General features: G+C 59.6%; 1 protein-coding gene across 12 annotated transcripts in view; it reads left to right on the forward strand.

Moving 5' to 3' along the window:
* Nphp4 (nephronophthisis 4) overlaps positions 1–11,795 on the forward strand; it is a 105,394-nt gene extending 93,599 nt beyond the window's left edge. For 5 of the 12 annotated variants that reach the window (XM_005404108.2, XM_005404106.2, XM_005404116.2 and 2 more), the window contains 13 exons: positions 99–279; positions 3,561–3,686; positions 5,315–5,523; positions 6,464–6,690; positions 6,777–7,035; positions 7,599–7,679; positions 8,195–8,351; positions 8,782–8,867; positions 9,358–9,443; positions 9,872–10,043; positions 10,332–10,511; positions 10,769–10,912; positions 11,300–11,795. In XM_005404108.2, the coding sequence (XP_005404165.1) occupies positions 99–279; positions 3,561–3,686; positions 5,315–5,523; positions 6,464–6,690; positions 6,777–7,035; positions 7,599–7,679; positions 8,195–8,351; positions 8,782–8,867; positions 9,358–9,443; positions 9,872–10,043; positions 10,332–10,511; positions 10,769–10,912; positions 11,300–11,440 (2,049 nt within the window). In that variant the 3' untranslated portion in view covers positions 11,441–11,795. Of the gene's footprint in view, positions 1–98; positions 280–3,560; positions 3,687–5,314; positions 5,524–6,463; positions 6,691–6,776; positions 7,036–7,598; positions 7,680–8,194; positions 8,352–8,781; positions 8,868–9,357; positions 9,444–9,871; positions 10,044–10,331; positions 10,512–10,768; positions 10,913–11,299 lie in introns of those variants that run through there. The other 7 variants (XM_005404114.2, XM_005404112.2, XM_005404111.2 and 4 more) reach the window with 7 other exon arrangements.
* The last annotated feature ends 11,754 nt before the right edge of the window (positions 11,796–23,549 follow it).

Below are 23,549 nucleotides of genomic sequence, written 5' to 3' on the forward strand. Positions count from 1 at the left end.
ATACACACCCCTCCCCGCCTCCTCGGCCCATCTTGGTGGGTTGGGAGCTGGCCACCTGGATGTGGGCCACGGTCACACGAGCACTTTCTCCCCCACAGCAGCTGCTCCGCCAAGGCCGGCCGGCCGTGCAGGTCCTCCACGAGCTGGAGGTTGTGGCCACCGAGTACGAGCAGGACACGGTGGTGGTGAGTGGAGACCTGGCTGCGTCCGGCAGCGTCAAGCCCGTCGGGGTCCACACGGTGGTGAAGGGCCGGCTGCACCTGACCTTGGCCAACGTGGGTGAGTGGGGCGGCCGCCGGTCTGCCAGCTGGAGTGCGAGGGCGGTGGTGCCGGGGTTGTGACATACTCGCGGGAGGCCAGTAGGGTTCTCTCAGCTCAGCCCCGAGTGGAGAAGCAGTTTCCTGCGAGCACCGGACCTTGGGTCGCGTGGTGTCTGGGCTGTGGCCCGGCACGGGGCGGGGTGAACTTTCCAGAACCCACGTAGGACAGAGGCGTCGAGGCCTGAGGCCAGGTGCCACTGCACGCACCCAGGGGGAAGGGCAACGTGGGACCTTGCAGGGGGCGACTCCCGCTGCCCTCCCTGGAGGACACTGAAATGTTCGGGGGCTTCTGGGCAGACAGCATGGAAACACACGAGACCGAGGCTGGGAGGTTTCTGGAGAGGGGACTGATTCTCTGTCATTTCACCAGGGAGTTTTCCATTCCCCTGTACCCTGCCGGGTTTTCATCCCGGAGCCCCGCAGGCCACGTCCACTGGGTGGGACAGGGCGGTGGGGCTGCGCGGTGCCAGAGGAGGGGCGCACAGCTCATTAAATGTGGCTGGAGGTTCTGCCTGCTTGTTTACAAATGTAGAATCTGAGGCAGCCCAAAATGGACAATATGGAAACAGCAAAACTCAATTAGGTTCTGAAGAAATAAATGAGCCCCGTGTGAGGGGCGGACATTCCTTGGGAGCTGTGTGCGGGGCGTCCTGCTCCCCGGACCGTGGCGGTGATTTTATATTTAATGCACCACCCTACAAACATGCAGTGACTCCAGGTCCTAAAATCTTATCTTGGGAAGAAAGATGGGCCCTGTTCTGTGTTATCTTAAATTGTCATTTTCATACTTTGCCTGCAAGAGAGAGAGAAGGCCTTGGGGAGCAGAGGCTGAGGCAGGCAGTGCCTGGGACTCCACGCACTGGGCTGTGGCCCGGTGCAATGGTGTGGAGCGCTGCTCCCGTGCACAGGTGCTGCGCACCGCTGTGCTTGGCCTTCCTCTGGAAATGCTGCATTTTTTTGAGGGAAAAAAAAAAGTGTCGGCCTTTATTTCTCTACCCACCTCGTGAATGTGTGTCGCACAGTGACATGTGCCAGCTGCTGGGTGATGCCCGCAGGGTGACGTGGACAGAGCTGCGCCCAGCTATGTTTTCAGCGTGTGTGGGCACCACCAGCTCTGCCGGGGCTCCTGGAGCCTCGGGACGGGGAGGGGGTGTCCGTCCTCTGGCCCATGGCTTCTCCTGCAGTCCTCCAGCTGTCTCTACAGCCTCTGCCACGCTGCTGCTTGACTGGCTCCTGCCTCCCCCAGCCCCCATCGTGGTGTGACTTAGGTTGATGGGTCACTTGGACGCTCACTGTCCCTCCCTTCTGCAGCTGTCCTGGGGCCGCACAGCTCACATGTATGTGGCCACAGGACACTTGTGGGAACAGCAGTGTTGAGGGACTGACAGGTGACCCCAGGGTGGGCTGGATGCCTGTGCTGTGTGCCCATTGCTCTGCGTCCTCGCACCGTGGGGCATTTCTGCAGGTCACAGGGTGTCGGTCCCAGTCTGACCTTGTCTTAGCTACTTTTCTCTTTGCTGAGGCAAAATACCTGACACCCAAAGTTGAAAGGGGAAAGGTTTATTTAGCTCACAGTTTGCAGAGGTTTCAGTCCAAAGTCAGCTGGCTCCAGGGCATGGCAGGGGAGCATCGCAAAGGAGAAATAGTTCACGGTGGGAAGAAGGAGGCAAAGCAACCGGAGACAACCACAGCTCTATCCCTTACGTCTTATCCAGACTACTTAGGGCAGGGAGCATTCACAGCCTTAATCCCAGTGCCCTTGAGTCTAGTGTCGTACCGTGAATCAATCCCAGCATCACACACCCTAGATGCAGACATCTCTGAAAAAGCCCCACTGTGACTGCATGAGGCTTTGGGGGACATCCAGACACAGCTAGAACAGACTCCTGTCTCACCCACGAGGAAGAAACCCGCACGACTTCAGGTGGGGTTGTCCCAGTGAGACGCAGCGCCTTGCCCCACCCATCCACCCCAAGGTGTGCAGGTGTGAGACCGTGTGCTGTCTCCCAGCCCCTGGGGGCTCTGAGTACAATGTTACCAAGCCTGGCTGTGTCCCTCACCCATGAGGGGACCACCTGATCCCACCAATCTCCCCTCTGGGGTCCTCTGCCCTCCTGGAGACCGAGCTCCAGGGATGACGGTCACCCACCTGTGAGCTGTGCAGCCCGTCTGACCTGGAAGCGGCTTCCTGGGTCTCTGAGTGCTGAATCGCTAGGCTGTGCTTATTTCTGTGAGATGCAGGGGGTTGGGGTCGCCTCTTGATTCGGGGAGCCGCTGGTCATCCAGTAAGGTGGTAGAGAAAGCTCTGAAAAGCTCTGGCCTCCCCCACCTCCCAGGTGTGGGTGGCACCCTGCCCAGCCCATCTCTTCAGCTGCTGCAGGGAGACACGGGTCTGCCAGGCAGCTGGAGTTGTCGCCTGCCCGCTGGGCCGGGTAGAGGTCGTGGCCCGCCTCCACAGGCACACGGCCTGGGGACGCCCAGCGCTCTGCTATCCTGAGAACTGCAGCACTGCAGGCGGGAGGAGAGAGCTGCCTGTGTCCCTGCAGGCAGGAGGGACCAGGAGCGGCGGGGACGGAGGCGGGCGCTTGCTCTCCAGGAAAAGGCCAGGACACGCAGGCCTGCGCGTGCTCCCTGCCAGCCTGGTGGGGTTGGGGAAGTCGACAGCCCGCGTGTTCCCTGTGCAGCCCGGTGTTCATCTTGGAACATGCTCTGCCTGGTACAGGTGGCCAGCAGCCCACAGGGCACCGCCCGCTAGGTTCTTGTCGCTTTGCAGATTCCTGGACGTTGCACCCGTCCAGCTGTGGGCAGCTGTGGCTGTGGTGGCGTCTTGCGCTGTGGCTGTGTTGTCTGGAGAGTCTGCCCTGCTGCCCGCGTTAGGTAAACAGCTGGGCGCCAGTTCACTCTCAGGAGTGCCCTGCCCAGGCCTGACCTTGAACAGCGCCCTCTGCTGGAAGAGGCTGAGATTACAGGTCAGAGACCCAAGAGCTCGTGGGAGCCACAGAGAGCCAGGCGGGCTCAGCCGCTGCAGGCAGCGGGTGCAGAGCCGGGGATGCAAGGGTCCAGGAGAAACAAACTCCCGCCTGCCGTTCTCCGTGCCGGTGTGTTCAGAGCAGCGAGGCAGGCGCAGGCTCACGGGTGGTCGTGTCGATGGCACCCAGGGGCCAGACCTCCTGAGGGGTCTGATCCGTCCACCTGCGCCCCTTTGTCCTCAGGGTCTCACACCGGGTGCTTCCCATGCAGGTCACGTGTGTGAGCGGAGAGCGACAGAGCCGGGCTCGCTGCCGCCGTCCAGATCTCGCGTCATCTCCAACGCCGGAGCCGGCCGCTTCCCCGGGGGCAGCCTCCTCACGCGGGGGTCCCTGAGACGTGAGTGGGCGCCGTGGCCTCCTGCGGGTGAACGGTGTGCGGGGTGGGGGAGCGAGGGAGAGGTGAGGGTGGACGTGGACTGATTTTCAGACATGGCTTTGAAGCTCCCCGTTGGTTTCTTAACGGGTTCCAGAGCTCGAGGGAAGACTTGGGTCCAGGAGGGAGTTCCTGGCTGGGTGAAAATCCTTCCCACCTCAAGGAAGCTCTGGAGATTTCAGGCCCCTTAAAACCAAAGCGCCCCAGGGGCTGGGGATTTAGCTCAGTGGCACAGTGCCTGCCTGGCAAGCGCAAGGTCGTGAGATTGATTCCTGGTACAGGAAAAAAAACAAAAAGCAAACAAACAAACAAAACCAAAAAACCAAAGCGCCCCAGCCAGAGTACGAGCTCAAGTCATCTGGATAGAGGTGGGATGTGCTCTTTGAATAGGGTTTCCTAAGAGTGTCAGCTTGCTGGTGTGCGCCCAGCCTGTCCTGCGCTGTCTGGTGTGGAGCCTGGACCCTGTCGGCCTTGGAATCTGAGCCTCAGCCTGCTGGAGAGGGCAGGACCTCTGGGACCCACACTTCCAGTCCTGGGAACTCGGGGAGTGGGGCCCACGTGCTTGGCGGTGCTGTGGGCTCCTCGTGTCCCGGGCGAGCTGAGTCTGTTCTGGGCCGGCTGCCTCGTCCTGATATTAAATAAAGTGGGGTGGAGGGAGCCAAGGTGACCTGGCAAGTGACGTGGAGGAGGGTGGTGAGCTTGGACCAGGACCTGGGTCCCCACACCCAGACAAATGGGGCCCAGGGGCTGCAAGATGGGGCTCAGCAACCGGGGGAGCTGGCCCTGTTGAGGGGAGTTGCGGCCTGGAGCCCCTTGGGTGAGAAGCAGTCCGAGGTGTTCTTGAGAGAGCAGGACCCCCGGGATCAGGGCCCGAAGGCTCTGCAGACTGTGAAGAAGGGCCGGGCGCCCTGCCTCTCTGCAGGCACGGGGACGCCGCGGTCACCGTGAGCCTCATTTCCCGTATCACTGCAGCCAGGAGAGGCGTTTGGGGAGTGATGCCTTCTGAACGCTTGAGCTCACCCTGACCCCCCAGCCCCTGCATGAAGCTGAGGCGCAGGCGTCTCAGACCCGGTTCCAGGCTGCTCCCCAGCGCCACAAAGCGCTCTTTCTGGGCAGGACTGAAGACCTGTAACCCAGCTCCTGGCACCAAGAAAGCAATTAAATGGCTTTAAAATGGAGTCATGGCGAGGATCCTGGAGGTGGCACTTGTGTCCTTGTGGTGGAGAGAGAGAGGGAGACCTTGCCTGCTGACCGGAAGTGGAGCCACCCAGGGGGCATGGGCCATGGTTTCCAGAGTTGGGGGGGACCCAGGCCCGAGGCCTGGTTGAGTGTCAGCTTGGGGTGAGGCATTGTCACGGAGCACCGTCCTTGCGTCCCCAGCTGTGTGGGAAGAGGAGCTGGATGTGGGGCCGGCTGGAGGGGGCGCCGTGGAGCCCAGACTCCGTCGCCGTCTCCCTGCGGGTCTTGGAGCTGCATACGGCGGACCTGCAGCGAGGAGCAGGGCTGAGCCCTGAGAGAAGGGGTCCTGGGTGCTGGTCCGATAGCAGGCCGTGGACGCCACACCCGCCCCAGCCCCTCCTCTCACCCCTCAGCAGGGAGGAACGTGGTGCAGGCGCAGAGGCTGGCCGACGTGGACAGCGAGCTGGCTGCCATGCTGCTGACCCCTGGGCCGGTCGGCCAGGGACCCCAGGGCGGCTCCCGCGAGGTGGACGCTGTGCGCAGGCGCAAGCTGGAGAGGATGAGGGCTGTGCGCCTGCAGGAGTCGGGAGTGGAGCCTGTCGGCCGCAGGACTGCAGTGCTGGTGAGGGCTCTGCATGCTCAGGTCCGAGAGGCCAGGCCCTCGAGCCCCTCTCACCCTGCACCCAGACTGGTTCCAAGAGAGGAGACAGCGGGATCTGAGCCACAGGGTGATGGCCAGAGCTTCTAAGAGAAGCCGGCTCGTGGCTGGCTTGGCGGAGCCCTGGGAGCCTGGATTTAAGAAAGCTGCGGGGGATTCTGAGGCCCCGCACCAAGCTCCGGTGTCTTGGGTTGTTGGGCAGTCACTCTGACCAGCAGGGTTCCCTTGTTTGGCTGAAATCTAAATACAGCCTTTCATCATTTGCAGCTAAGAGAGGCGGGTAGCTGGATGTAGTGGCGCACGCCTATAACCCCAGCACTCTGGGAGGCTGAGGCAGGAGGATCACAAACTCGAGCCCAGCCTTGACAATTTAGCAACTTGGTGAGATTTTTGTCTCAAAATAAAACATAAAGGGCTGGGGATGTAGCTCAGTGCAGAGTCCCTAGGTTCCATCCCCAGTGCTAGAAGGAAAAAAAAGAAAAAAAAAAAAGAATGGGGAGGACAACGTTTGTAGCTGGGTGATTTTAGAAGGAAGGAGAGGCAAGGCGTTGACGGAGAGCCCTTCTGTCAGGCTGGTCTGCGTGTGACCCAGCACCGCTGCCCCAGGCCCCGGGGAGAGTCCACACCCAGCATGAGCACAGCGGTGCGCCTGCTCAGAGGGCTCCTGGGGGCACGTGGGGAGACTCCCACCTGCATGGGCAGCGGGCCTGGATGCTGTGTGGACATCCAGGTGGGAGGAGGGGCGGCCCCCTCCCCACTCCAGTGCCAACCGCGGCCCCGGAGTTGGGTGGCCCGTCCCCCGGCCACACGGCCAAGGGAGAGGCAGTGGCGATTTTCCAGAGGAAATTGTCACTGGGGAGGGGCGGCCTGCCGGGGCACTCAGAGAGGGGCCTCGTGTCCGCAGGCCCAGCAGAGCGCACGCATGCAGCACTCCCGGGACCTGCAGGTCATCGACGCCTACCGGGAGCGCACCAAGGCAGAGAGCATCGCCGGCGTGCTGAGCCTGGCCATCACCACGCAGCACACGCTGCACGTCACGCTGGGCACGGCCGAGTTCTTCGAGTTCGCACTGAAGAACCCCCACAACACGCAGCACACGGTGTCCATCGAGATCGACAACCCTGAGCTCAGGTGAGTGGCCCGCCCACGCCCCACGCCCCGCCCCGCCCTGTCCCCTCTGGGGCTGGCCGGCTCCTCACCGTGTCCCCCCGCCGCAGCCTCATCCTGGACAGCCGGGAGTGGAGGTACTTCAAAGACACCACCGGCCTGCACACGCCGCTGGAGGAGGACATGTTCCACCTGCGCGGTGACCTGGCCCCCCAGCTCTACCTGCGCCCCCGGGAGACCACCCACGTCCCCTTCAAGTACCAGAGCTTCTCCACGGGCCCGCCAGCTCCCGCGCAGGTGCTGGGCCCGGGCAGAGCTGGGAAGTTCCGTCCTCCTCTTCGATCTCACATGTCCCCCTGCCTGCAGAGGGTAGGGTCAGCGCTCGGCCCTTGTGTGTCCCCCTCGTTGCCTGGCAAGCTCTGTAGCCCTGCACACCATGGCCCCGACCCTTCTGTCCTCCCACCAGTGGGGACAAGGGTGCAGGGATGGCGCCTTCTCTGTAAACCTGGGCAGAGCTAGGCCGAGACGTCTAGTGTGTGACCCTCGGTCCTCACTGTGGCCTTTGCCCCGTGCAGTCAGCCGGGGGTGTCGGGAACCGGTGTGTGCAGGAGGGCAGGTTCGTGTTGCAGCTTCTGGCCAAGCTCCTGAGGGACCAAGGCCCCGCGGCTCTGGCTGGCTCTGTGGCCGGGCCGCAGGACAGAGCCTGGTGGCAGGCAGAGAGGGACCGTGCCCGATCCGCTCCCGGCTGCGGCCCCTGACAGGCTCTGCTCTGCTACCTGCCCCATGAGAGACGCTGGGCACAGAGACAGATGCCCAGTGAGCTGGTGTGTGAGAGGACATGTGTGACGCTCAGGAGCTCCTGGCCTTGCGTGTCCAGGGGTGGTCATCACCGCCGCCGCCTTGTGACAACTGTGCTGACTGGTGTCTTGCAGGCCTCCACTGAGCCGAGTGTGGAGGACAGGGATGCCGGAGCACCCTGGAAGTCTAGTGCCATGCCCACTAAACATGCCAAGGTGAAGGGGCAGAGGGGAGGGGCCGTCCCCATTGGCCCGGACTGTGCTGTGAGCAGGCGTCCTCTGGGGTGACTCCAAGGAGCAGTTCTTTAGTTTGTCCTGCCCCTGCCCACTGTCTCTGCTGTCTAGAGCGGGGATCCTGGCCGAGCTCAGGGCCTTGCAGTGTCCTCCTCCCACCCGACAGGCCATACCGTGTCCCGAAGACAGCTCAGTGGGGTCCAGACACAGGGTGGCCCTGCGCCCTGGCCCCCCACCAGAGGGCCTTGCGTCATTTCACTCGTGTGTGGAACTCAGCTTTGGCTTTGCGCAGCGAGCTGCCTGCTCCTTATCTCACGCTGTGGACTAAACCAGAGGCTGGAGCTTCCCTCTTGATGCTCGCTCGGGGAGCCCTGGCTGTCCTTCCTGTCCCCAGCACTTTGGGAGGAACGTTTTCCCCGTCAGCTTAGACAGCACAGAGGGGGAGAAGCCCCACAGCCCGTGTGCTGTCCTGACGCCGGGGCTGCCCTGCCTTGCAGGTCCTGTTCGGCGTGGCTGGCGGCAGGCCCCTGGCCGTGCTCTGCCTGACGGTGGAGCCCCAGCCCCACGTGGTGGACCAGGTCTTCCGCTTCTACCACCCGGAGCTCACCTTCCTGAAGAAGGCCATCCGCCTGCCCCCCTGGCACACGCTTCCAGGCAGGTTCCGTCCTCCCCGCGGCCAGCGCTGTGGGGCTCAGCCCAGTGGGACAGGGGCCTTTCTGCCCACAGAGGAGAGGCGTCACCACGCGGGGGGCGGTGACTCCTGCCACTGCCTTTGTAGCTCCACGCAGACGCCGCTGGGCGCCTCTGGGGTGGCGGCAGGGCGCACCTGGGTGGCTGAGTCTGTCTCCTGAAGTCACACCGGATGCGAGGCCTGTGCAGGGGGGCCGCTTCCCCAGGAGGCCCCACATTTTACAGCTCTGCCCTGGAGCGAGGCCGCGTCTGTGCACGGATGCTGCTTCCGTTTACCTCGTCCTTACCCCTCTGGGTGCCGGGTCAGGCGCAGCCTTGCCCCCGTCCCTGCGGCCGCACCGCGTGTGTGCCACGCTGGGGTCCGGGGGTGGCACGGTCCCGCTCCCTGTTCCAGGTGCTCCTGTGGGAAGACCCGGGGAGGAGCCACCAGTGCACGTGCGGTGCAGCGACCCGAATGTCATCTGTGAGGCCCAGAATGTGGTACGTCCTGTTGGCCCGTGGGGCAGGTCCTCCCGGTGGACCCCTCCCGTCCTCCCTGCGGTGCTGTCCTGGCACGGGCGACGTGACTTCCTTCCGTGCCGAGGGCGGTGGACATTGCGATGGGCGCTCCGGGAGTGTCTTATTTTCTCTGCCAGTGGATCAGCTCCCTGCACGGAGATGTTAAAAGGCAGGAAGCAAACGGCAATTAAGGCACTTATTAATTACCGTTGTGATAAGGATAACAGCAATAATTGTATCATGACTGGTTAGGAAGCCAGATAGACTCTGTAGAACATAATTATTGAAATCAATGTAAAATCAAGAAGCCAATGATTTTCTCTCCCAATGAACAAAACAGTGCACGCGGCTAGTGCGGACGCGAGCACACTGGTGCGGGTGGGGCTCACACCAGCCCGGGCTTTAGTTAGGGCCCTTGCCCGCCCCCCAGAGGTGGCTCACTGGCTCCCACACAGTCCATGCCTGTGTGCAGGGCCCTGGGGAGCCCCGGGACGTGTTTCTGAAGGTGGCCAGCGGGCCCAGCCCAGAGATCAAAGACTTCTTTGTCATCGTTTATGCGTGAGTATGGAGCTCAGCCGAGTGGGTGGATGCAAGGGGAGAGGGGGCGGGCAGGTGGAGGAGTCTGTCCTGTCCCTTCTGCCCCAGACCAGGGCAGGTGACCGCGCCTTCCCCCGGGAGCCTGAGCCTGTGGCTCCCCAAGGAAGTCTGGGGTCACCAGGCCTGGAGAGCGGGTCCCCAGCTCCAGGGTGGCAGGAGTGGCCAGGGGGACTTGGGATCCGCGGTGCACCTTCCGAGGGAAGGGTCAAGGCGGCTTGTGTCCAGCCAGAGCCGAGCAGCACCTGGCTCTCCCCTTAGCCGGGAGCCCCCGGGGGATTTGTGCGACCTTACCGGAAGATGTGTCCTCGGCGGCATCTTACAGTAAAGCCGGGCGCCTGGGGCAGCGCTGTGGCTGGGGACGGGTGGATGCTCAGTCCCTCCCTGCACAGGGATCGCTGGCTGGCGGCGCCCGTGCAGACGTGGCGGGTCTGCCTCCACTCCCTGCAGCGCGTGGACGTCTCCTGCATCGCGGGCCAGGTGACACACCTGTCCCTTGTGCTCCGGGGGACGAAGACTGTTAGGAAAGTGAAGGCCTTCTCCTCCCACCCCCAGGAGCTGAAGGTACGACCTCAGGGCATGGGTCCCGTGGCTGGCTGGCGAGGCAGGGTGGGGACGCACTGGCCCGGTGTGTTCTGGTGACCACTCTTAGGGCACCTTCAGAGGGACTTGCGCACAGAGACTTGAGACATGGGAACAAGGACGTGGTAGGCGAGGGAGGTGGAGGCCGCAGGTCTGGGCCCTGGCAGGCCGAGAAGTCCGACCTGCGGGTTCTGCGGGGAGCAGGGCTCCGGTGCAGGGAGGCTGCTGTCGAGAGGGGGCTGTGTGCTGACCACTGTCTTGCCCTTGAAGACAGATCCTGCAGGTGACTTCCTGCTGCCCCCTCACGGGGTGCAGGACCTCCATGTGGGGGTGCGGCCCCACAGGGCCGGCAGCCGCTTCGTGCACCTCAACCTGGTTGACGTGGACTTCCACCAGCTGGTGGCCTCCTGGCTCCTGTGCCTCTCCTGCCGCCAGCCGCTCATTTCTAAGGTCTGTAAGGCACACATGCAGGTCAAGGGCACAGAGGGGTGTTGCTGGGATCACCGGCTGTCACCCGGCTCTGAGACCCGCGCTGTCCTGCTAGGGCTCTGTGCGTGACCGGGGTGGGAGGCAGCCCTGAGGGGTGCTCTGTCTCTCACGACAGACCGAGGTCCCCAGCGTGGTGCCGGGCTGGCTGCACAGGAGTGGAGGAGGCCCAGTGACAGCAACAGCAAGCCTGGCCGCAGCTCTCCTGCTCTTGTCCCCAGGCCTTCGAGATCACCATGGCGGTGGGGGAAGGGAAGGGTGCTAACAAGCGGATCACCTACACCAACCCCTACCCGACCCGGAGGGCCTACCGCCTGCACAGTGACCGCCCAGACCTGCTGCAGTTCAGGGAGGACACCTTCCAGGTGTGACCTGGTGGCCCGGGGCAGGTGTGGGGTGGGCTCTGCCAAGGGCTCTGAGTGCTAAAGCCGCATTGTCTGAGAGCCTCTGTGTCTCCTGTCGGAGTGGGCAAGGCTCAGGCAAGGCCTGCGAGTGTCAGCTCCGAGGTTGGTGCAGCTTCTCCGAGGGCCTTGGGTGCCCCTCTGTGCTGGACACTGAGCTCTGGACAGGAGCCGCCTCTGTGGGGCCTGGTCTGGCCTCTGGGCACTGGATCTCAGGCGGCCCTGGACACTGTGAAGGCTGACGGTCACTGTTGGGAGCGTGTGTACCCTGCGTCACGTGTCTGGGCGTGACAGACGAGGAGCAGTGGGCGCTGCAGGTGGGCGCGACAGTGGACTCCATGTTTCTTCCAGGTGGGGGGTGGCGAGACCTACACCATTGGTCTGCGGTTTGCACCGGGAGGGAGGCCAGGCCAGGAGGAGATCCTGATCTACATCAACGACCACGAAGACAAGAACGAAGAGACCTTCTGCGTGAAGGTCACCTACCAGTGACCTGGGCCCGAACCTGGCTGATGGGAGAAGTGTGCTGTGGTTGTTTGTGTGATGTCCACGTCCAGCTGAGCTGCTGCTCATACTGACCACATCCACAGGGCCACGTTCCCTGGCTTGGGCATGAGCCCTGGCAGGGGCGGCGGCAGGGGCAGTGGCGGTGGTGGCCCAGCCCCTGCCCTTGGCATGCATGAGAACCACTTCGTCCTTCTGTAGCGCATGGAGGTCATCACCGTCTATAAGTTTGTTTTGATTTGCTTTTAGCAAAGTGTATTTTATAAATCATCCTAAGTGATAAAATTATATTTTTCTTACTGGATTTTGTACGACAGAATAAATTATTTGCTACAGTGTTTGACAGCAGTGTCACTTTGCATTTGTTTTTAATAAGGAACTGAGTGAAACGTGCGCTTGCCACGCTGCTCTGATAGTGCTTGTGAGTGTCTCCTGCTGCCCCTGGGTCAGGAAGCCAGGCCTCCCCGACGCGGAGGAGGAGGAGCTGAGAGCCCAGGCGGGACGACACAGGGCCGGTGGGCGGGGGGCAGAGGCCCCAGGGGTGGGTGGGTGTGGCCAGCGTGCCAGGCACTGGCCGCTTGGAGAGCTCACGTCCCCGTGGATATGCACAGGGACCCACACTCCTCTCTTGGGAGACAGTCAGGTGTCAGTTGGTCTCACCACTGCAGGGCAGCACCCTGAACAGGACACTGGCTGTCTGTCCCTTGCATCACAGGGAGAGGCTGCGCATGCGTGTCAGTCAGATCTTGCAGGTTGGAGGCCAGCCTCTTTTTCAAATCTCACTAGAGATGCTTCCTCAGGTGCTGCCCAGCCTGCTGGGAGAGGGAGCGGGAATTCACTGGCACCTCCTCCCCTTTTGGAGCCCAGCTGGGGCTAGTCGGTCCTGTGGGGCTTATGGCCAGATGGAGTGGTGGACACCGGGCCCAGGAGCCCCCACTGCTGTCTGCGAGGCTGAGGCTGGGATGTGGGCCCTTCAGGGTCTCAGGCTCTTAGTGACTGTGCCTGGCGCCTGTGACACACTCTCTTGTGTGCCTTGGTGAAGTGCCACTCACGCTGCCCCTTGGACTTGCCTGCAGGACTGCGTGGCATGGTGGTGCCCGTGTGGGAACACTGTTACTGTCCTGGTGAGGGGCAGGGAGCCACGGCACCCAAGGGGGACAGTGTCCCAGGCTTGGGGAGCAGGTGGCCGTGCTGCTCCAGGGCAGGCTGGGGGCAGCGAGCTCCCTGCAGGTGGGAGGACGCAAGGGTGTCCTTGAGCTGACGAGGGGGTCCCTGGGCCCACAGGGAGCAGTGGCTTGGCCCAAGCACCTTTGCTGGGGCCGTGCTCCTGCCACACCCCACACCTGGCCAGGCCTGGAGGGCGGGGCTCCTCCTGAGCATGGTCTGTGCCCCCAGTACTGGCCTTCCAGGGGGCCCCAGGCAGTGACCAGTGGGTCGCACTGGAGGCTAACGGAGGAGCAGGGAGGTTAGGATGTGAAGAAACCGGGCGTCTGTGTTAGAAAGCACTCAGGGTTCTCTCCGGCCGCTGATGGAGGGCGGGGCAGGGAAAGGGAAAGCAGACGAGCCCAGGGGCCAAGGCTGCAACCAGAGTGGGCGCCAGGCTTTAGGGTGGGAGGACAGGTACCAGGGCTGGAGGCTCCAGAGTCTCCCCTGGTCCTGACTGCAGCCCTCAGTTCCTTCCTAGGCCTGAGCTCGCCACCCGTCCACTCGGTGCCATGGCATCCTCACGGGGCAGGACCTGGCTCTGGGCACTGTGCGCTCCCCTCTTGGGCTGGGGCGGGGGCTGGGAGTGACGCTGGGTGTCCTTTTGCCTTTGCACGTGGAGAGGCATCAGGTGGAGGCTCTTCTGGGTGCAGGATCCCAGCCGAAGGCTGCCCTGTGCTCCGGCCTGCGAAGGATTTTCCAGCCCCTTCCTGGTGCACCCTGAAGGTTCTCAGAGGACGCTCAGAGTGGACTAGTTCGGTAATTCGCTCAGGTGATTTACATGAGAAAGCGCCTGCAGGAACCACCTCCTCTCCCTTGCCTCCCTCTGCCGGGAGCCAGATAAGGCTGGGAGCCTCGCAGCTTTCTTCTCGCACAAAGCAGGCCATCTTTCAAAGGAGCCTTATCTTCCCCATCAAGGGCGTTTCTGGTGTAGTATTTTATTCCCACCCTTCTCCGGCCCTGCTGAAAACTGTGTTTAGTTAAATGGAGTCAAATGAAAGCTGGAGAAGCTGCTTTGCTTTCTCGCATCTGATGTGATTTAATGCTGTTTGTCTCCATTTAGAAGTAAATTAAGACACTTTTTAAAAAATTGTTATTCTAGGGTACAAGAGGCTGGGAAAACAGTCATTACGTGTCCCTAACAGTGCTTCCCTTCCCAGTGAGGACTGTGTGGTCCTCTAGGTGGCTGGGCAGATGCAGAATGTGAGCACCCTTCCTGCCCAGGGTGCCCCACCTGCAGTTGAAATCACCAGCCCTCTGCTGGTGACCACATTTGAACTGGTCTTCAGGAGCCCTTGTGAGCCCAGAGTTCCCTCTCCATGCCCAGGTGCCCACCTGGACCAGCTGGTTGTGATCCTGCGATTCCCCGGCCTTGCTGAGACTGTTACGGGAGCTTTGGAAGCTGCCTGCAAGTTGGAGGATGAATGACTGAGGAATGGTCACTCTGCCCCCCATCTGCAGGGGTTGATTAATGTCCCCCTAAAATGTGTCCACCCAGAACCCCAGATTGTGACTGTCTTAGTTATTTTCTCATTGCTAGGACAAAATACCCAACACCCACAAGATAAAAGAGGAAAGGTTTAGTTTAGCTCACAGTTTATAGAGGTTTTAGTCCATCATTGGCTGGCTCCAAGGCAGAGCAGCCTGGGAAAGGAGCACAGCAGTGGAGAGAAACAGTCATGGCGGGGCAGCAAGAAGCAGGGAGCAGTGAGCCTTCCCTTCCCTTTTTATTCCATTCAGACTATGAGCCCATTGGTTGGTGCCACCCGTGGCCAGATTGGGCCTTCCCATTGTCCACACACAGAACAGGGCTCAACTCATCATTGTACTAATACAGTTCTCACACACCCCCGATCCAACCACCTCCCAAAAGCCCCACCAGGGGGTGCTGAGGTTTTGGAAGACATTTTAGATACAAACATAACAGCAACTTTATTTGGGAAATAAGGTTTTTGTGGATGTCATTAAAGGAGGGATCAAGTTGGATCTCGCTGTGTTAGGGTGGTCCCTCAACCCAAGGAATGTTCTTAGGAGATAGAGGAAAATGAGAGCTGACTCTTCTCTATGCCCGTGGCCAGCTAGAGGAGGTGTGGTTTCACAGACAGCTGTGACTCCTTACCTCACTTGCCTCCCTGAGGGTGGCATGGGGTCACCAGTATCTTCATACCACCTCTAAAGTTGCTTTGGCAGCTGTTCTCTAGGCTGGGCTGGCAGGAGCTCCAGGCTTGCCAGGCAGCTGTGGTTCCCCTGTCACGCTGGGCCACCATTGCTGCCTCTAAGGAGTGGCTGGAAACTGGTGCTCAACAGGGCAAAGTGGGGAGGACTGGGGGCCATTGCTGCTGTCCCCGAAATCTCCGAGCCCTTAGTAGGTCATGATGAACACAGATGTTTGCTTTGGCTGAGGTGGCCTTGAAACACAGACCTATCCCAGATGACCCCACCCTGCAATTCCAGATGTCCGTTTCCCCTGTTTGTCACTGCTTAAAAGTCCCCAAGTAGTTCCATAAAACACAGGAAACTGGGAGCCTACTCTCCTCCATACTCTCCCTTGGTCAGTCCTGCAAGGCTCCCTCCTTTTCCGTTAGCCCCTTGTACTGCAGTGCAGTTTCTTGTAGAGATTCACTTGGCTCAGTCCTCTGGCCTGCTTATGATTTTTCTGCTGGGTAGAGTGGGATGAGCAAGTTACACTAAAAAGAGCTGCTGACACTAAGAGCTCACTTCCCTGAAGAGCTCCAGGGAGTGGCAGAGCAAGGAGCCCAGACCAGCAGAGCCCTCCACTGCATGAGTGGGGAAGAGCCCCAGAGAGCAGCAGAAGCTGCTGGAAGGGCTCCAGGAAGATGCCAGGGGCTATGAGCCTGGGTTGCTGAGGCCAGGAGCCATCAAGAGCTGTGACACTAAGAGCTAAGGGGTACTAGCACTCAAAGGTTACAGGTGTGACACTAAGGGCTGCCAGCCACTGGAACCCAAAGCTCGGAGCCGCTAACATTAGGGAGCTGCACTTTGCCCGTTCGTGATTTCTATCTGAATTGAACAAAAGAACCCCCAGCTGACTGGAGACACATGGAGAAGACAGTTATCTGATGACTGGGACAGATGCAGCTTGAATTTGGAGAGCCCTCGATGGGCACTCTCTGGGAGCCTCCAGAGGGACTCAGCCTTATACCCCTCAACCTGAGACTTCTGGTCTCCAGAACTGTGGGAAAATAAAGTTCTGTTGTTTAAACCACCAAGTTTGTAGCGGTTTGTCATGACAGCTCTAGGAAAGTAACACAGAAGGGGTTTGGGGGCCCCATAGCCCTGCGTGTCTTAAATATCCATATAACCGGCAAGTCAAGGCCTTGGGAAGGGAGACCCCGTGTGAATCTAAGGAGTGCCTCCATCAACAGGAGGATCGTTTGGTTCTGTGGAGAAACCCCCAGGGTGGCCACCTGCAGCCAGCAGGGGACCCCAGGCTGCATGCAGGGGCCACTGCAGCCTCTGTCCATCACCCGCTGTCAACCGTCAGGAATTGATCTGTGACTTGAGGCTATAAAGGTGAATTCCATTTCAAGAATTTATTCTTGTAGTAACTGCACTGATGCAGGGGACTGACCAGGAATGAATGGTTAAACTGAAGGACAAAAGCACATAAATAATTAAACTATGGGGCAGAAGCACACAGGCTCTGTGAGGACTCAACGGTTACACAGCAAGAAGTTTAGATGAGTGAAGTGTGTTGTGTCTGGCCATTGTCCTTCCCCTTTCCCCAAGAAAAACTGCCCAGCCTTGAGATGGCTCCTGCCCAAACTACTTTTCTCCTGCTTTTTTCTCTTACACTGAGATTCTAGGTGAGAGCCAGAGAGTTCTTGGCCTGGTGGCTTTTTCTTCTCCCAGTCTCCCTAATGGCTGGATGCTCTTGGGTGAGTAAGAGCCCCTCCGGGCCTCTTGGTGACTGAATTAAGTCTCATCTCAGAGAAATCTCTGTCGTCGTCTACCCTGCTTGTGGTTGCTCACTGCTGCATCATTTCTCCACAGAAGAGGCATGAGAGCTGGGGCGTGCTGTGCGCATAAGATGCCCCTTTCTCTCTCAAACGAGAACCCAGGGACTCGTGACATTCTGTGGAAAATTCTGTGCGTGTGGGACCTTTCATAGCAGGGGCATCTGGAGCCTTCACGAGACCCTCAGAGACATTTAGGGTCCCCAGGGGCAAGGCTTGGAGCTTGGACACTTCTGCTTGGAGCCACACAGCGCCAAGCAGCCCAGGCAGGTGCCCTTCCAGGAAGCTGCTTCCCATCTCCCCAGCAAACCAGCTGCCTGCCTGCCTGGCCAGGTGGGAGCGCTGGCCTGTGCGCTCCACCTGGGCCATCCCAGGCTTGCTTGGGGGCTTGCACGCCATGGTCAGCATCAGCAAAACCAGTGCTCAGTGATAAACCTGCCTCTCACTTATCCTGGGCCTCAGGGAAGCCACAGCACCCTGTGAACGTCCCAGTCAATGGAGTAGCCCTGGTGGTGCCCATCTCATTCAGTTGGCGTCTACACCTTGGCCCAGGCCCTCAGCCACCTCTCTCTCATCTCTACTGATCCCCCACCACCTTATGCTGTGGCTTTGGCTGTCATTTTCTGGCTGTACCTCGAGTATGTTCAGGGGGCACCACCTCAGGGCCTTTGCATATGCAGGTTCTTCTGCTGGAGTGCCCTCTGCACCTCCCCACACACTTGCTCCGGGCTTCAGGCAGGAGTGAGCTTGGATTCCCCTGAGAGGCCTTCCTGTTCCCCTTCCTCTGATGTTGTTCCTCACAGCTCTTGTCTCCTGGTGGTCGGGGCTTCTTCATTTACTGTCTATGACTGGATGTTGTCAGGCGACATGGGGTCAGCTCCACCCTGCCTGTCCTGCGGGGCTTGGTGCAGTTGCTTGAATCCCATGTGAGCTCGGAGACCATCCCTCACCCTGTGTGCTAGCCCCAGTTCCCACCCCATCTGCAGGGCCTGTGCCTTCCTCTGCCCCACTTAGAACCTTCTCGTGGGGCCAGCTCTTCTCACCTCTTGGTTTGTCACCTGGAGACCTTGCCAGGCACCTGACTAAGGTGGAAATGTACCCCATGACAGGTCACATGCATGGCGGAGGGCTTCCCCAGCACCCTCCATCAGGGTTGGGGGACTTGTGTCCCCACCCTTGGGCCTGGCCGGCTTTGGTCACTAGAACATGGCAGGAGTGACATGGGCCCCCCTGAGCAATGCCCACTCTGCTGCTGCAGACCTTGGGGCCACCTTGTGGACAAGGCCACAAGAACCCATAGAGAAGGAGGGGCTGCATGGAGGAGGCCCAGGTGTGCCCATCCGCCTGCTAATGGCAGGCACATGAGTGGGCCCAGTTAAGCCACCATGTCCTGCACAGCCCTAAGCACTGCCCTCCAACTGGTCGAGGCTGTCAGACGCAGTGTCCCTGAGGGATGCCTGTTGGGCTTGGGTGGCTTGTCACTCAGCACCAGCTGGTCCCATCCTCCCATCCCGCCCGGCCTTCTCCTGCCCAACCTCCTCATCTCTCCTAGAATATCGATGCAGGAGGACACTCCAAGTCCTGGCTGTACCAGTCTAACCGAGTCGCAGAGAGGAAGAGTTGACTCCTCTGGCCCTCCTGTGCACAGCTTTGCTCACCAGGTGGGGCGTCTGAGGCTGAGTCTGGAGTCTGACTCTTCAGTCCATCCTGCCAGTCAAGGTGCTGGGCAGCCTTTTTACGCCTGTGGACCACTCGGGCAGCCTGAGGAGATTTTCCAGGGTGAGGTCCCAGGGTTAAAGAGTGCACGTGTGCAAGACATCAGCCACAACAGCAGGCAGCGTGGAGCGGAGCAGAGCAGAGCGGAGCTCAAAATGCAAGAACAAGAGCCAGAGCAAGAGCTGCCTGAGTCTTGTATAATTCTTATACAGGTTGTTAGCTCATATTTACATACTTACACAGTACCGTAACCACACATGCATGTTTACCTGTGCTGTCACGGTTATATAACTGGATCCTACTGTGAGCCTGTGCTAGATAAGCAGGGTCATATCCTCAGGTGTCCTTAGATGTCCCTGAGCTTTGAAGCAGTCTGAGTGGTTCCCCATAGTGCAGGAGGTGCTTCTTAGCCATGGAGGTGAATGTGGATGGGAGAGTGGCCAGGACCATGCCTTCCAAAAAGTTCTAGGGCTTTCCCAAAGTTCCAGAGTGTTCCTGAAGGTTCTAGGGCTTTCTAGAATGTTCCAGTGTCTCCCTGAAGTTCCAGTTCCTTTTTTAAGCTTCTAGTACCTTGCCAAAGATTCCAGTGCCTTCCTGAAAGTTCTGATGTCTTCCAGGAAGTTCCAGTGCCTTCCTGAAGCTTCCAATGGCTTTCTGAAGATCCCAGCTCCCACTGAGCTCCCAGGAGCAGAAAGGCAGTGCCCTTGGGGCTGCAGACTACATGTCCTGTACCAGGTCATGGTCAGCTCACACTTGCTCTTCTCTTTTGGGGAGACCTTGCCTGCAGCAGAGTCTGACTCTAGGAAATTCCAGCTAGCTATGCCCAGCTTTTGGCAGAACTGAACCAACAAAATGGTTCTGAGTCCCCTTTGACAGATGGGGCCGTTTCAGCTGACAGAAATTATCTAACATCTTCCAAGCAAGGAGGCCCCCGAAGCTCACCTTCTCAGGTGAGCTGATTTTTTTGGAGGTGACAATACTGTTGGTTGAGGACGACTATAAAAGCAATGACCATAGGTACAGCCTTGGGCAGCAGTGCTCTGACTAGTGTTTGCAGCCACCCTGAGGTTCTGAGGTCCAATGACCGTGATTCTTGCAGACACCTTTCCACTGGCCAAAGGAGCGCCGTCTGCTCCTGCTGTGTCCTGCTTGAAGCTATTTTTCTTTCTTTTTTAGAAATAAGGATTATTAGATCTTTGCTTCTCACTAAACACAGCATAAGCTCTGCATCTTTTCAGCAGCTTCCTCAGTGAGTATCTGGGCTCCAGCTCTGGCAGCCAAGTGCTGGGGCTTCTGGTGGTTGCAGAGGTGACAGTCCCCAGAGCCCCAGGTCGTGGATAAGGAGGCACAGGAAGTCAGTGCGGAGAGGGCCTGGGGATGTGGCTTGCTGTGCAGAAGACAGAGCCTGCTGCGAGGCTGGTCCCAGGTCTGGATATGAATGGGAGATCACCCCAGAGAGGGAGGTCCTCACCATCTCGGGGATAGTAGGGAGCCCCGCAGGGACGGCGCCCCAACCTCCTCCTTGCTGAGTTTGCGAGCTACTCCCCAGGCCCACCCAGGTGAAGCGTAATTTGGGTCAAGAATTTAACCAAACACTTGCATTGGTTTTGCTCTGGCTGATTAATTCAGTTAGTTAATCTCTCTCTCTCTCTCTCTCTCTCTCTCTCTCTCTCTCTCTCTCTCTCTCTCTCTCTCCTCTCTCTTTCTCTCTTTTTTATAAAGGAAGACATGGGAATTTTTAAAAATATGAAGTTTTTAATAGTGAAGGAGCTCTCTCTCTCTCTCTCTCCTCTCTCTTTCTCTCTTTTTTATAAAGGAAGACATGGGAATTTTTAAAAATATGAAGTTTTTAATAGTGAAGGAGGAGCAGCTTAGTGCCTTGCGGTGTGTGTGTGTGTGTTTGTGTCAAACACTCTGCATTCATGGCTGTGCCTGTGTCTCTGTCCCTTCTAGAAGGTTCCTTAAGAGAGGCTGCACTGCTAGGAGACCATGGTTATGAGGAGGGTCCCCCAGGAGCCGGTTACCCGGGAAACGCCAGCAGTGAGTAGCTGGGGAAGGGAAGGACCCATATTTGACTGTCCCCAGTTGTGTCCTCCACCCTCCCCGAGCTCTGAATTCTGGCCAGTGTGTGCACAGGCCGGAGAAAGCCAAGGTGGCCAGTTGAGGCCTGGACTGAAATTGACAGGTGCTCCAGAGTCCTGGAGGAGGAGCGCATCCACCCTGGTCTCACATTTCCTTTTTAATTTATGGCTCAGGCTGCAGGAGGGCAGGGCGCTGGCAGGTCAGGCACAGGGGGAGTGGTGTCCTGAAGCCCAGCCAGGCCTGCTGGCTTCCACTGGTCCTGGGGGTCACTGTGCTCACAGCCTCCACATCGGGGGCCTCTATGGGTCTCACAGTGAGCGAAGCACCTCCCTCCCGCCCAGGTGGCTCTTGCCTGTCCGTTCTGAGCACACGGGGTCAGTACACCAGGGACGGAGCTCCCGGACCAGGCGGCTGAGCTGCCACCGTGCGCAGCCATGGGCCTGCGAGCCCAGGGTGACACGGGGTGAATCCTTGGTAGTGTTTGAACGCTTGGGCGGCCTCAACAGAACCCTGCAGACTGGTCACGGTAACAGTACAGACCGATCACTCACGTTCTGGAGGCGGGATGTCCGTGACCAAGGTGCCAGCACATGGGTGTCTGGCGAGAGCCTGTCCCTGCTTGATGGTGGCTTCTTGCTGTGTGCTCACTTAGGAACAAGCAAGGCAGCTCTTGGGGCCTCTTCTATGAGGGCACCAACCCCATCTCGGAGGGCACAGCCCCTAGCACCCGCCCCCACGCACCCCCCTCTCTCACCGTCACTCAGTGATTAGGCTCTGCCGTAAGAGTTCGGGGCACAGGGACCTTCAGACCTGCCTCTGCGGTGGTAGTCATCCCAGCACCCTCAGAGGCTGAGGCAGGAGGATCATAAATTTGAACGCAGCCTGGTAGACTAAGCCACTAAGCCAGATCCCATCTCAAAATAAAAAATAAGAAAGGACTGGGAACATAGCTCAGTGCGAAGGTCCTTGGCTCAATCCCTAGTATGGAAAAACAGCACAGACCAAGAACCCACTCAGTCAGCTGGCTGGAGGTGACGCTGATGGCTGTCACGATGTGGTGGGCCATTGGGGGAAGGTTGGAGGGAGAGCAGGGACAGAGGCTCCGGTGCTGTCTCCATGCCCCCAGCATCTCTAGCCTGTGACAGGTCCCCGTAACTTCCTACTCAGACCCGCAATCACATGAGCCAGTTCCTTAAGCAAACGTTTCCAAGTGCGCCCTGCTGGCGCCCCCTGGAGAGGCCTGGGAGGCCAGCAGACACTGGCGGGCAGGCCACGGGGCTCAGGAGGACCATGGGGCTCAGGAGGACCACGGTCCCCTCTGCTGTCTCCACAGAGAGCTGCACCACCTACTGTCTCCTTGTCCTGGGCACGCCTGGCTGGGCCCCGACATCCATCAGGTGGCTGATCCTGGGGCGGTCTGCGAGGGACAAGTTCCAGTAGGGACGGGGCAAGGGAGAGAGGTCAGCTGGCCAGTTGGTCATCCAGAATACAAGCTCCTCCTAGATTCTCCTTCTGTGCTCCCGGGAGCCTTGAGTGTAGGGGCTGCCTGGGCCAGGAGCTTGAGGGCCACCCCAGCATCCCCGTCCAGAGGTCACACAGGCCTGGATGGCAGCAGGCTGCACTAAACGCATTCTCCAGATCCCTGGTGCTGAGCAGCAGGGCTGACCATGGCGCAGGTTCCCGTCACCTGTCTGAGGTCACAGGGCAGGGGTGAGGGCAGAGGCTGCTCTTCCCCCATTGGCCACTAGCCTTGCCCGCTCTGTGGCGGACGACTTTTAGGAGGTGAGTGGGTGCAGGGTGAGCTCTGATCGTCACCTGCAATAACCATTGTGCCAGGACGCTGGGAAAATAGAGACAGAAATCAATGAGAATTTCAAAATAGGTGCTGCTGGCAATGATTTATTTCTGGGAGCAGCGCGGCCTGGAAAGACCTGGGGACCTGGGCAGGATGGAGAGGGACCTGCTTGCCCCTAGGGGCCCGTAGGTCTGGTCTTTGCCCGGCCTTGGGCTTGGTGGGCGCTGCTCAGGGGCCACACGCAGGGGCCCTGGGAGAAACAGACGTGGGTTTCAGGGTGGTGTTGGGTGGCAGGACACGGCTGCTTAACACCCACACTCCACGCTGACAAACTCCTGCTGTGCGTGGGTGTCAGTGGCCGCCCCAGCCGGCCGAGCGGGCTGTTGGGTGCTTTATTCTGATGTGCAGAGGAAGCCCTCCAACTCTCCACTCTGTCCTCTCTACAGCCTTGGGCTCAGCATGGTGCTGCCACTCACAAATATTCCCGGGACCAGGGTGTCGGTGGAGGGACCCCAAGAGCCCAGGTGGAGGGGGACACAGGGCCAGTGTGGTCAGCGCAAGAACCAGGCAGGCTGGCCTCTTCTGCCTTGTTGCTCCCCGTGCACCCCAAAGCCCACCATCAGCTTGGAGGTTACGTCCTGAGGGGGAGGTGTGGCATGGCACCTGACAACGGGCACCCTGCCGGTGCTCCGGTACAGTGGAAAGTGATGGTGGTGTCTCTGGCCTGAACCTTGTAAAGATTCCATGTGGGCCATCAGCGGGCTTTTGTAGGACGGGAGTAGTTCTTAGGTTATGTAAGGGGAGCCGGGTCCCCCCTCGGCCCTGTTGGCCAAGGTGTCCTTGGGGACCACCCTGCCCTTCAAGCTGGGCACAAGCTGAGTTCCAGCAAGGGCACAGGGCTAAAGCTGGCCTGGGGCGGCTGACGGCACCAGGTAGGAAGCCATGGTTGCACACCCAAGTCCATCAGCATCAAGGTAACATCGGATGCATCTGCCTGGTGTCCTTTCTGTGTCCCTGGGCTTGGAGCATGCTGGGTAAAAGCAGCGGGTGAGCCAGTTTCATGCTCCACAGTGCTGCCAAGCCGACCGACATCCCCCAAGCTGGGTGGCTTTCAGTCTCTGCTCCTGGTTCTGGGGAGTCCTGGTGGCCCCACCTCAGGCTCAGAGTGGCCCTTGCGAGCCTCGGTCAGCCCCTGAGCCTCTGCTTGAGGGCACAGTGACCCCTGCCACTCTCCATGGACACTCCAGTTCCTGGCAGGGGCTCTGCAAAGTCACATGGCCCAGGACATGGAGAGCCTGCCACAGGGCTGCTGCAAGGGTGACCC

This window comes from Chinchilla lanigera, unplaced genomic scaffold (assembly GCF_000276665.1).
Source record: "Chinchilla lanigera isolate Chin_1 unplaced genomic scaffold, ChiLan1.0 scaffold00085, whole genome shotgun sequence".
Lineage (NCBI taxonomy): Eukaryota > Metazoa > Chordata > Mammalia > Rodentia > Chinchillidae > Chinchilla > Chinchilla lanigera.